At 40.3% G+C, this 14048-nt stretch overlaps 1 protein-coding gene across 1 annotated transcript in view; it reads left to right on the top strand.

Moving 5' to 3' along the window:
• Positions 1-14048, top strand: part of LOC137276987 (laminin subunit beta-1-like) — a 72143-nt gene that overhangs the window by 29517 nt on the left and 28578 nt on the right. The window contains exons 17-29 of the mRNA XM_067808643.1: positions 1413-1628; positions 2256-2396; positions 3067-3560; positions 4082-4184; positions 4879-5020; positions 5149-5326; positions 5854-6050; positions 6522-6662; positions 9717-9869; positions 10284-10436; positions 10788-10909; positions 11518-11658; positions 13383-13559. Coding sequence (XP_067664744.1) covers positions 1413-1628; positions 2256-2396; positions 3067-3560; positions 4082-4184; positions 4879-5020; positions 5149-5326; positions 5854-6050; positions 6522-6662; positions 9717-9869; positions 10284-10436; positions 10788-10909; positions 11518-11658; positions 13383-13559 — 2358 coding nt within the window. The remainder of the gene's footprint in view (positions 1-1412; positions 1629-2255; positions 2397-3066; positions 3561-4081; positions 4185-4878; positions 5021-5148; positions 5327-5853; positions 6051-6521; positions 6663-9716; positions 9870-10283; positions 10437-10787; positions 10910-11517; positions 11659-13382; positions 13560-14048) is intronic.

The raw sequence follows: 14048 nt of genomic DNA, 5'->3' as shown, positions 1-14048 counted from the left end.
ACCATCTTGTCACATTCAACACCATCTTGACACATTTGGCCACCATCATATCACATTACCTTCACCTGTCTCCTGTCTACTTTTGTCACCATCCTGCTCACTTCTGCTTCATAAATGTTTATTATATGCAGCAAAGTTTGATAAATTTAAGTTTGGTGCTACATTCCAAGATACATTCTGTTTGAACAATAAGAGAAATGTTTTACCACCTCACTAGTTAATGTTGAATGTGTCAACATGGTTTGATTGTATAGCTTCTGTCATCCAGTCATATGCAAGGGAATTCTTCATTGTCTGTTTAGAAATACAGATTTCTGTGACTTATCTGAAACAGTTCTGTCAATATACAGTGGATTCTGGCAATATCTGCCTCTGTAAACATAGGCATTCTGTCTACAACGGCACAAAGTTTCAGTCCCGGCAGAAATGCACTTAATTATCATATAGAAACATCTGTAAACATCGGCATCTGTCTACTATCGATAGCGGCATTGTTTTTCAGTCCCAACGAACAATTTGTTATGAAAACAAATCCATAAAAACCAGCACATGAAAGACGGCGCAACCCTTAGATGCTGTTCAGTCCAAATGATGTAACAACACAATTCGCTGTTACTGCCCGAGATTATTCAGAAATGGGAAGTGTCAATCAGTATCTTGTTAACTAGTGAGTGATACGTGTCCCTTATATAGAGTGATGAATAGTGGGCACTGTAACAACACATTTCCCCGATATTATTCAGAAACGGGAAGTGTTAATCAGTATCTTGTTAACTAGTGAGTGGTACGTGTCACATACATAGAGTAATTGGAGGGTATTTAAGGTAAAATCGTTTAATGTCAGTAGTGCAACAGTCAGTATTGCTAAAATGTCTCGGCCCGCAAAATGTGCAAGATGTGTGTTGACACTTCAACAAAAAGTGCAGCTGATAGAAGATTTTGATAAAACGCCTCGATTCACACAGAAAGCATTAGCATCAACATATGGAATCGGCAGACAGACAGTGTCTGATATTTTGAAGAGGAGAGGTGAATACTTTAAGAAGTTTGAAATTAACATGAATGATCAAGCTAAGCTTGTGTTGGAGAACAGCAAATTCGACAAGATCAACACCATGACATATGATTGGTTTATGGCAGCTCGAAGTAAAAACCTGCCGATTTCAGGACCTATTCTTTAAGAGGCAAACTGCCTATACCGGCACTTTGTCAAAACCGGCATTTTTATTTGGTCCTGAGTGGTGCCAGTATAGACAGAGTCCACTGTATATAAGAGCAGACACATTCAGTTATTTAAGTGGGCCTTTTGCCAATCAACTTGTTTGATTTTGAATACTTTACATCATTTGATGAAGTCCAGTTTATGATGTCAATATGTTTAAAAAATCAACCACTACCTTGTCTGCTAACAGGAATGTAACTGCAATGGCACAGGGTCCCTACGGACATGGTGTAATGGTACAACAGGAGTGTGTTTCTGCAAGACAGGAGTGCAGGGCATCAAGTGTGACGAGTGTATCGACACATACACTGGCTTCAGCATCCTTGGCTGCAGTTCCTGCAACTGCAACAGCATCGGCGCCACCTCCAGTGTTTGTGACAAAGCATCGGGTCAATGTACCTGTAAGGTATCTATTGCTTCTTGTGGGTGACAGTGCCCTGATTTCTGGACTCTTCAGTCAGTGTCAGACTAGAGACTGGTCCAACATTCACTGATCAGAGGTGTGTCCCACTGGCATCTAATGCACTGTTAGTCATGGCTTTGAATCTCAGAATGTGATTGTGAGTTTGTTACCACCAAACATGTGCCCATTGATTTAGCAAAGTATCTGATGTCTAAGGCCAGGAATATTTCAGGCTTTTCACCTGCATTAAGCTGACAGATATGATTTGTAGATGGTAGAGATTGGCAAATGAGAGTAATTGTCAAATACACAATGCTTTGAATGCACAATAACTTCAATGTCTTTTAAAAAGTGATCATATGTACATATGTTATATCTTTTGTAACACTTTCTCAGTAAGTAGAGATTCTAGTACTCCTTGGAGGGATTCAAACCCACACTCTCAGAGTAAGGCACCAATTGCCAGCACACACAGTCAGCCATCCAACCCACACAGCCATTGCTGCTGCCATAGGAAAGGGGTCATCTGCATGCGTATGTCTCATTGTCATGCATTGTGTAGTTCCATGCTGTTCTAATTTGTCCTCCAAGAATATATGACATGATATATTTGAATTCATTATGCTTCAGGCCAATGCTGAGGGGTTGCTGTGCAACCAGTGTAAAGCAGGATCCTTCTATCTCCATGCCAACAACACTAAAGGCTGTCTCGACTGTATATGCTCAGGCATCACATCACAGTGTTCCAGTTCCACAGGCAGACAGCAGTCGGTATGTACTGCTCCAGAGTCACAGAGCTGTACATTCAGGATTTATGATAGTACATCGAGAAATTTATAAAATGACCTTTAAGTTTGCACCAACTGAGTGAGTGAGTGAGTTTAGTTTTATGCTGTACGTCGGCCGTCTGTAAGTGATAGAGTATGGATAGTGTGATGACATGTGTCAACCAAGTCAGTGAGCCTGACCATCCAATTCCTTAGTTGCCTTTTATGACAAACATGGGTTACTGAAGACCAGTGTCAGCCCAGATGGTCTTGATGCACCATTAATTGTTCATAGCATTCATGGACCCGAAGAATTACCTTTTGTTGCTGAACCCATCAGCCATGAAGGTTCTGTCATGCATGTGTAGGTGGAAGAATATGCAAATGTTTATGAGAAACGTGTGTGACTTTTCAGCAGGTGATCATAGGAAGACGTGTTGCAACGATATAACTTTACTCCTTTATGTTGATGATATGTTTTAATAAAATAGCTTGAGAACAACATGCAAATTACTGTTTGAATTCATGTGGGATTTATATGTTAATGAATACTTTGTTATCACAAAGTGCTCCCTGATTTTCCTCAAAGCTGTACCAGTATGTGCTACTCAATGAAAAAGTTGCCTTTGAATGTCGATTTTTACGTACTAAAATGACTAGGTTTCCTATTTCAGAAAACTGCTACACTTGCTCAGTCATCTCAAGGACAGCTGACTCCAGCAGTATCAGTAGCAGATAAAGATGGTGTTACCAACGCCTCACAGATAGTGACTCCTTACACAGACCCAGCCACGAGCCGTGTCTCTGTCAGGACTGTTGTAAGTCCAGCAGGCAACGTGTACTGGAAAGTTCCGGAACTAACCGGATCTCTGCTGCCTCTCTATGGGAGCACCATCAAAGCTGAGGTCAAAGTTGAGCCTGTGGTAGAAGTCGGAGATCCAGCTGCAACAAAAGCAATTTTGATTGGACGAGACAAGAAGCGGCTTGTGCATGACATTAATGCTCTTGCGATGAATGTAACATCCAGTATCGACATAGGACTGACAGAGGTGGAATGGAAGTGGGAGAATGGGTCCGACATTACACGGGGACAATATTTGTTGATTCTCACAAATGTTGAAGTCATTCTTATTCCTGCTGCTTTCACAAATAGAGATCACGTAACTTAGTAAGTTCTTTCATAGATGCTGTTTTAGATGCAGGTTAGTATTGATCTTCAGTAGCCCCTGCTTGTCGTAAGAGGTGTCTAGCGGGGTTGAGTGGTCAGACATGCTGACTTGTGACGCATGTTATCGTATCCCAACTGCTTATGCTGATGATCACTGGATTTTCTGGTCCTCACTCACTCACTCCCTCCTAGCCAGTAGAACTTTCCTGGATACATCCTTAATCTTTTATACATGGTTCAGGGTATACTTCAATAAATTAATAAATTTTATTTCCTGGGTGATGTCTTCCATTTTGTACGTAAACCTCTCTTGAAATGTGGTTATCGTTTAACTGACATTATAAAAATGAACATAGCATTAAAATATTTTATATTTTGCAAACCAAACAAACTATAGAGTATGCAAGATATTGCTAGTTGGACATTTGTGTACAAACCTCAACCCTTTGTCATGGGTAAAATCCACTATGAAAGCATGAGGTGATGGTGTTAAGTGTAAAGGGAGTCTTGCCATTTTGCAGCCTGTTGCGCCTTGAGTTCAGTGTGAGCGGAATTGTGGGCCCTGTCGCCAGTAGCGTGGAGAAGTGTGAGTGTGGACCCGGCTACACAGGATTGTCGTGCGAGGTTTGTAACTTGTCGTAAGGTGGTGTATGATCATGGCAGTATGGACGCCTTACTGCACAGAAACCAAGAACCTTCTTGAAGGGTTGTCCAATGAATGTACTCCAACTCACTAACATATATACTGAACAGCAAAAGAAAGGCAACTTTTGAAAAACTGAAATCTCATAAAAGTAAGTGTTCATGTTTATGTCTTCTATTTTGAAACTTGACAAAAAGCCAGAGTTGCTGGGTTTTTTTTCACTTTTTAGTATTTGTAACCATTGTGAGTACCCCCAAGTACAACATGAAAGATGACCCCCAGTAAATGCTTTGAAAATCAATGCTATATAATGCAAATATAAGCATGAGTAATCTGTGATGTACACAGCACATACACAATATTTACATTTGCAATGATTTTTTTTTGCTCTCCATTGTTGTTTCTTGAATAATGGTTGTTGTTTAATGATGACAGTTTATTATAAATGAGTACCCTGACCTACCTGAGTATAAAGTGTTTTGACTGATTCACCTTTTTTGGATGAATTGTGCTCTCAATTGACGTTGAATTTTCACAGGTTCACACCAAGAATATGCTGCATAAAAAGTCCTTGCATAATATAATCATTATAATGAACATTAAAGTTTTGGGTTATGACAGTCATAGGAAAGTAATTTCTTTGTGGGAAAATCTGAAATAATGTTTTCCCTTCAGAGCTGTGCGCCAGGCTACAAGCGTGCCAATGTGACCGGCCATGAGTATCTAGGGGTGTGTGTGCCCTGTACCTGTAACAACCATGCTTCCACCTGCGATCCCAACACAGGGGAGTGTGTGAACTGTCTGCACCAAACTACAGGTATTTATTACCCTTAAGATAAATTTGTCAAATTCTTATTGGTTAATAGGCAAAGCATAAGAAACCAGGTAGGCAGATTTGCCCAGGTGTACGAACCCAAATTTTAACTAATGACATGTTTGTTTCAGGTGCAAACTGTGAGGTGTGCATGCCTGGTTACTATGGTAATGCCACTACAGGGAATCCCAACGACTGCAGTCAGTGCCCATGCTATGACCCTCGTGTTGTGAACACATCCTGCACCAATAATGGCTCCGTCATCAAGTGTTTCTGTAACCCAGAATATACAGGCGACCGCTGTGACAGGTCAGTACTTAACCATTAGACACAATTCTTAATGACACAACACATTATTTCAGCACAGAAGTCCTTATATTTTGGCTTCAGCAGAGATGCTAACAACTCTGACTTTGGAGGAGTTACTGAGATTTTCAAATACAAAATTAACTCTCTGATTTGTCCATAAGAAATTCTGATTTTTTTTGAAAATACAAGTATAATTATAGATTTAGAATGTTCGAAAACATTTTATTAAATTTAGAATGTTTGAAAGAATTTTAGGAAATAACCATTTAAACATGGTCATTTTTAGTGTTTTCTGGTTTAAGGTAGTATCATCCACTGTATCACAAACTAATGTCTGTATCAGGTGTAAACCGTTCCATTACAAGGAACCATTAACCCAAGGTACTGGGAGATGAATTTGTGATGTCCTTGGCTGTGATGTTGCTGAAATCTTGCTAAATGCTAAATGCTCACTCAACCACTCAACCACTCAACCAGTCAACCACTGCATTGTCCTCTGTATCACAAACTGATGTTGTGTGTACCAGATGTAAACCATTCCATTACGGGGAACCATCAACCCCTGGTACTGGGCGATGTACACCATGTGACTGCAACAACAGAACTGACATCTGTGATCCAATCTCAGGAATCTGTAATGGCTGTGACTCGAATACAACAGGAAACCACTGTGAACTCTGCATAACCGGCTTCTACAGAAACCCAGTGACTAGCGCCTGTGATGGTGAGTAGAAGGGTCTGTCAGCATGGTCAGCACTTTCAACAGTATTTTATTTTGTTTGTATTTTGGCCTGTTGTAATGTGAGACGAAAGCCTACAGTGAAGCAAATCTTGAAAGTTTGCAAACTCGATGCTGACAACACTTGCCTTCAATCAGGTTTAATCCTCTTGGGTTTTACTGCACCCAGGGGAGGCAACCCTGTATTCTAACACACACTGAATGATCCAGGCTGTTGGGGTTCAAACTCTACTTTGAGAACCAGTGTACTCAAACTGATGCAGATCTTATATGTTAATCAGTTATTGTGAATTCCTACAAATTGAAGCTGACAAACCTAGAATACAATCAGCTCAGAGCTAGGATTCAAACCCAGTGTCATAGGTCTCTGCCACACATAAGGGAAGCAACTCTGTATAGCCAGTAATCCACATTATTCCTTGCAAAAGTGTAGTAGTTGAATATCTGATGTTTCAGTGTGTGCGTGCAACAGAACAGGATCTACTAGCTCTCTCTGTGACCGGTACAATGGCAGCTGTCCCTGTTTCCCAGGTGTTGGGGGTAGGACCTGTGATAAATGTCTCGACAACTACTGGGGCTTCAGCACTGCTCCACCAGGTGAGGGTTGAGGTGGTTTACACTGCTCTTTCTTCACTCTTTCATAAACATACTTGGTTTATTGGTTGATTCGTTGTTTTACGCCACACTCTGCAATATTCCAGATATAATATCTAGCGGAGGTTTGTAAATAATCAAGTCTGGACCAAACAGTTCAATGATCAGCATGAGCATCCATCTACATAGTTGGAATATCATGGCATGTAGCAACCAAGTCAGCAAGCCTAGCAATCCGATCCTATTAGCCACCTCTTACAACAAGCATTGGCTGATGAAAACCATTTCTAATCCGAATCTTAATGGGCCAAGGAAGAATAAGGCTGCTGACGCCTTAAACTGGTCTCAATATAAAATCCATGTTTTCTGCTTGATAGTTGAACCGTTCAACCATGAGTTGTCACGTGAGATCATCATTAGATGTTTTCCCTGAGCCAAGTGAGAAGTGTTCAAGAGTATTTAACAAAGATATCAAGGAATTAGGTGAATGATGATGATCTGTTGAATAATGAAAAAGTGAGACAATACTCTGAAACATCATGTATGGTTTTTGTCTGTCGTAACCATTCCCTCAACACAGGGAAATGTCAGATTTCTTTGCTAAAGGTGTGTCTCTTATCCTCTGACAAAATCGACTGAGTGTCAAAGACATAGTTTTGGGAAGAAGATACTGAAGGAAAACATGATCATGAAAGACATTATATATATATATATGCCAAGTCAAAAAGAAACTTCACAAAATGTAATTTTTAACAATAATGAATAATTTTTCTGTGATGATACGTCTATGTATCCAAAATGGGATCCCTATATTTCGACTAGAAGAGCATTAGCAAAACCCACTCAAATTCATCCATTCGCCATGCAAAAGACGTTAGTGCCAAATCAGGTTTTGCAAGAGATCTTTGCATCAAAGTTTTCTTCATTTGCATGTGTTTGCATTGGCATCAAGAATTGAAAAAACAGTTTTAACCCACAGTTCTAATGGTACTTTAAATGCCACGATTATCAAATGTGCAAAGTGAACGTGCCGTTGGCATGTTGGAAGCAGGAAGATCCGTTATTGACGTCACAAGAGCAATGGGATGCAGTCATCATACCGTGTATGACTTGGGAAGTGGTCTACAACAAACTGGCACCCCTTCTGATCGCCCAAGGTCAGGTTGTCTACAAATGACGGCACAAGTAGAAGACTGTCAAATTGTCCTACGTCACCTACGTGACAGATTTCTGCCAGCTACACGAACCAGGGCTGAGATGTTTAGAGGTTGACTGTCCCCACAGACCATTCAAAATAAGTTGTGGGCTGCCAATCTCCATTCTCAACGTCCATATCGTGGGCCAATATTGACGCTGTTTCATCAATATCAGCGTCTGCTGTGGGCCCAATGTCACCTCCGATGGACCCAGAGAGACTGGAATCGAGTCGTCTTTAGCAATGAATCTAGGTTTACCGTCAGATGTTTGGATGGCAGGCATAGAGTCTGGAGATGATGTGAACGGTTTGCCCAATGTTGTGTACAGGAAGTCGACAGATTTGGGGGTGGAAGCTGCATGGTGTGGGGTGTTTTCTGTGGCAACGACTGTTCCCGACTTCTTGTCATCCATTTAAACCTCACAACTGCTGCTTACCACAACCAGATGTTCACCCATGAACTTGTTTCGTTCATGGTGGTTCATGGCCCAGGTCTAGTGTTCCAGCATGATAATGCTCAGCTGTATACCGCGATGTTGACACGAAATAACCTTCAAAATGCTGGAATCAACGTCATGGACTGGCCATCAAGGTCCCCTGACCTTAATCCAACACAGCACGTTTGGGATATACAGGCTTCGCTGTCTCAGGAAACAACCTCAGAATTCGCAGAATCCCCAAACCACATGTTCACATGCATCAAGCAGTCGATGAAGGGATGGTGTTTGGCAGAGGTGAATGTGCAGGGCAGCCATACACAATATTGAAGTAGGAAATTTCGAATTTTCATTCTTATGAGTTGACATTCTGTATACCCATGTCTTGGAATGGCAGTGTAGCCTAATGGAACTGATTGTGGCACTGTCAGTGTATCAAGTACATTACACAGATCTCAGCAATGAAATAGTAACAATTTAACCATCTTACCATCTCTTGTTCTTTTATAGTGCCCTGAAGAAGAATGTGAAGTTTCGTTTTTAATTCGTATACAATGAGGATGTTGTTCTGAAGTATGCCCACCCATTGCCAGACAGTTGGGAAAGCACATGGGGGATAGACATGATACTGACTTTCTTCATTTGAAGTGAAAACAATGACTAAGTCTGCAATTTTAGGTGATCCCTTACTTTTTTCTCTCAGTATATGAACATCAATGATGACTGCAGAAGGTGGAACTTGATGAATAGTACTATTTTCTTCTGTCCCTCAATCACTTTGGTCATTGTTATTTTTGCAATGTTTATAGAACTCTGCTGTTTCAAGATAATAATGCATCTCTGTAGTAATGCAAACAAGAGTCTGATATTTCATTTAGATTTCTTCATTATATACCATTAAAGAAAGGAGGGGGAATTGGATTTACAAGACTGATAAAATGCAAGTGGTGAAGTCAAGGAGGAAACAGATGATGAAGAGAAATTAAGGCAAAATGTGACAATTTATTCCATTCCTTTGGAAATGTTTCATCTGTTACTCTTTGTCTCCTGCCACAACACGGAGCTGGGGACGATGTATTCAAGGTTACCACAACACTTTGGCCACTTTTCAGATTCTTGTTAATCTCATGAACTATTGTACCCAATATCTTCAAAGTTGGTGACAGCCCACATCAGGGGATTACACAAACACCAGTAGGCTTTGGTGACCTTTACCTTATTGCCAAGGTCAATGTTATCAATATTTCATTGTTTTTTAGTGGCAGGGGACATGACCATACTTGTGGCAAACACTTGTTCTCATATGTTTTGACATTGTTTAGTGGCCTGATTGCACAATGAAATATCCCTTATTACTTTTTAGTTGCATTGGCATTATCATCCATTCCTTTGGATATAATAAATGAGTTTTCTTTGATCTCCCAGGTTGTCAGGCATGTGACTGTGTGGAGAAAGGAAGCATGAGCACCCAGTGTACAGAGCAGGGTCTATGTCTCTGTGGAAGTAATGTTTTTGTCAGTCAGAGATGTGACACATGTGTTGATGGGTACTTTGGTCTACCGGATCAGGAATGTACTGGTAAGTGTATATACAGTTAGTTAGTTAGTTGTTTAGTGTTGTACTCAGCGATATTCCACGCTATAACAGCAATCTGAAAATAATCCTGTTCAGAATATCCAGTGATCAACAGCATGAGCAGTGACACAATTGAGATGTGTTAGCCTGTGTCAACCAAGTCAGCTCTCCTGACCCCCCAGGTCGCCTCTAACAACAAGTATGGGTTACTGAAGACCAGTTCTAACCTGGATCTTCACTGGTGTATACACAGAGTTATCAGGGTAGTAGTAAACACTGTAATAACAATCTGTAAGCCAGTGGTAATCAGTGTGACAGATCACTGTAACCCTAACAGGGTATCAGTGTGAAAGCAATGACTAATAGTAATCAGCATAACAGTAGTCTTCAAAACATTGCATCCATGTTTCCTTTTAGCATGCAACTGTAACCTGACTGGGACTGTTGGTGGGAACACTGCGAAATGTAACAACATGACAGGCCAGTGTCCATGCAAGCCAGGAGTGACCGGTCGAACATGTGACAGCTGCAAGACTCTCTTTATAGACTTCAGTGACACTGGATGCAAAGGTAATGTCGAGAATGCAGGCCAGTCTGTATTCAATATTATTTCAGATTATCATGCTGATAATGTTATTAGAATAGCTATCCTCTGATATACATGGGGTTCAGTTTCCAATAAATTAGTAGAATGGTGGAATGTATGTGAAGAACATCACTTTCTACACAGTCAGCAGTTTCTTAATGTATTTCCCAACGGAATGTAACCATCAGGTTTTCCGCATGTCTCAGTGTTTTCATAAGCTTACCATTGACTTATCAAATTAAGAGATAATATTCGAAGAATGTATGAATGAAATCACATCACAAATAGAGTTTGAATGTTTGATACTAATTGTTTTTGCTTGTTTCTTTTTACAGAGTGTGACGTGTGTTCAACTTCCTTGGGTAATGATACAAGAAAATTGGAAGAAAAATGGCAGGAAACATATACAGTTTCACAACATATTGTGGGAATACAGGCACAAGATAAAGAACTTCAGGTAGGGATGGAGCAGGTACATATTGTGGATTAGAGAATAGTTGAAGCAAAGTCTGGGCAGTATGACAACCTTGTAGGGAACGATGTCCACTCATCATACTGTATTATACCAGGCCTACTTAGGGAAGCCATTATTGGATCCCTAGCTTTGATACTGCCACATCAGGATATCAGGAAGGATTGCAAGGGATTTTACATGAGGCCCACCTTTCAATATCAGTCACCATATGGCATTTCAATCCCACAGTAGGTGGACTGATTTCAGGATTAATTTAGAAGCGTCATTTTAGAACAGGTATTCTTCCTGTCACTTAAGGCTGTTGAAAGACAGTATAACAGAACTACAGTAAACTTTGTTTTTAACAGACTCAAGAGGACCACAAATTATATTGTGTTCAAGCCTTTGTTTGTTATTCATGTTTTGACTGAAAGTGGCCATGATCCCCCCCAAATTCAGTATATGTATGTAATCAACACACTTTACTGTATTGATGATTCACAGCAATGTGAATACTGTTCCATTACAAAGCCACAAAAAGGGGATGGTTTTCAGGTTACACAATTGTGGGTGTTTCCGTTTTGCTTCACAAGAAGGGGATTCTGTTACAGTCTCTTCATGCAGAACTGGAGCAGGCCATGACCGACCTGGGTTTGACAGACACCAGCAACACTACAGTCAGTGAGATGACTGCAAACATCACTCTTCGGGAAAATAGCACCAAACAGCAGGTGGACCAGTTCAAACAGAAGGTGAATAATAATAAGTGCATTTGTAATGCGCTAAACTGCATTCACTAGGTGGATGCTCATAGCACTAACAGTCTGACTATTACTCTTGGTAACCCTGGACTTGCAAGTGGGGTGATTGGTTACTAGTCACATGACTTATCCCACCGGGTACCCATTTTCTGTTTGGTGAACAGAGGCAGTTTTGAACAAACTTATTTACCTAAGATGAGACCATGTGTATCACATGTGCTTCATTATGAGGCAGGACTGAAGTCTTAGAAACTCTCAGGAGTCAGGGACCTGTGATGATCCTGGGGTAGAATAGGCCTTCAGCAACCCTTGCTTGCCATAAAAGGGGACTGTGCTTGTTGTAAGAGGTGACTATTGGGATCGGGTAGTCAGACTCGCTGACTTGGTTGACCCACATGTCATCGGTTCCCAAATGCACAGATCAATGCTCATGTTGTTGATCACTGGATTGTTTGGTCCAGATTCAATTATTTACTGACTACCGCCATATGGCTGGAATATTGCTGAGTGCAGTGTAAAACTAAACTCACTTACTCACTCAGGAGTCAAGCTGGCAAACACAATCACCTATGCAAGGACTCTCTGCACCCATTGCCGCTTAAATTTAGCTGATTGTGACCTGAGCTCTGAACACAGGACCACACACCACCAGAATAGTCCAGAACTACACTTGAAGCTTGAAAAATGAGAGTAACAATGTTAGAAAACTTGCACATGTGCATTTTAGTGATTACTGATAGCAATGTGATATCAAAATGCTGCATTATTCTCAATGGTGACATCATCACTTGTTGATTATTTCTGCAAGTGCGTTAGTCATCTGCACAGATGATTCTTTGTGGGGCCGAAGTATAATACATGTTGCCTTATTTTCTTTCTGAAACAACAATGCAGTGTTGGATGCAGAGAGGTTTTCCAGGGAATATTTCTTACCCGAAGATGATGATGTAATTCACCTTTACATAAGGGAGGCAACTCTCACTAACTGTTACAGTAGCCAAACCTTACTTATTTTGAGAGATTTTACATGTACTTCACGACATTATGGTTGTTTTGAACACAGGTATTCCCAAACACCATGTAGGCCACAATATTAAAATTTAACTCTTTTTCTGGGCCTTTGGGTAGTCTAGTGGTTAAAGAGTTTGTTGGTCATGCAGACAACCTGGATTCAGTTCTCCACATGGGCACAATGTGTGAAACCCATTTCAAGTGTGCCTCACCATGATATTGCTAGAATGTTATTTAAATGTGACATAAAACCATACTCACTGTGAAGAACTTGAACTCCAATTGATGCAGTGCCGACGTTAGGTGCAGTACACTGGATAATATACTCATAGAAATATATAAGGGAACACACGAAAGTACAAGTGTTCCTTTATTTATTTCCAGAATTTTACTCACAGTGCATGGCATACCTTGTGAAAAAAAATAGAAAAGAATAAAGGACACATGCACGTTTATGTGTTACCTTACTTGTTTCCATGAGTATATATTGAACAAACAGCACAATTCAGTGTTGTCCATGTTGTCATGTACAAATGTCCCGAACATGTGTAGTACAGACTTTATTTGAAATGTAGTGTTCATTATGGCCAAATTGTACAGTTTCTAGAAAAAAATGTTGAATTATGATTGTGCTTGGAAACAGAAGATGATTTTCTGCCTTTCATTGTAGCACATTTCCAAATCTATTTTGTTTATCTGTATAGGCTGCTGCCTTGAATACTGCTGCAGTACTGCAGAGAAACATGTCTGTTGCTGAAGATGCAAGGCTAAATGGTCTCCTTACTGAAAGCTACAGCACCCTTGACCTTGCTCGAACTGAAACACAGAAAGGAAATGACTACATGTACAAGTTTCAGCAGTACAACGTCACAGCACAAACGGTACAGTCTTGCTGCTACTCCCATTAAAGCTATGATCAACTACCGCTTTGAGTATTTATTTTTGATAAAACAAGTAGCTCTTGTTATGGTTAACAATTTGTCGTGACAAAAGGTATAAGAAATTCCCTCAGAACCAGCAAAGTATAACAGTGAGAAGTCTGAAATTTTCAATAATTTTGGTATTGAGCTAAAACAAAGGCAAGATACAAAAGATTCACAATAGAAGTTTCATGTACAATGCAACTCAGTCAAATCCAAAGTACTGGGTCACAAATACAATATCAACTCACCAAAGGTTGAGAGTGAGAAACAGTTTTACGGAATGTAGCCACTAATTCTTGAATGCTCAAACATTTTGCAACATCAACATCGAATGGAATCTTCTAGCGGTCTCCCAGAAGTATGCTTTACTGATCAAAACATAAACTGAAAGGGAGGTAACTCTAAAGTGCTACCTTAAAGCCTGCTGCCAAAGTATGAAAAGCACCA

The sequence above is a fragment of the Haliotis asinina genome, chromosome 3 (genome assembly GCF_037392515.1).
Source record: "Haliotis asinina isolate JCU_RB_2024 chromosome 3, JCU_Hal_asi_v2, whole genome shotgun sequence".
NCBI lineage: Eukaryota > Metazoa > Mollusca > Gastropoda > Lepetellida > Haliotidae > Haliotis > Haliotis asinina.
This window is presented reverse-complemented; position numbering and strand designations above follow the sequence as displayed.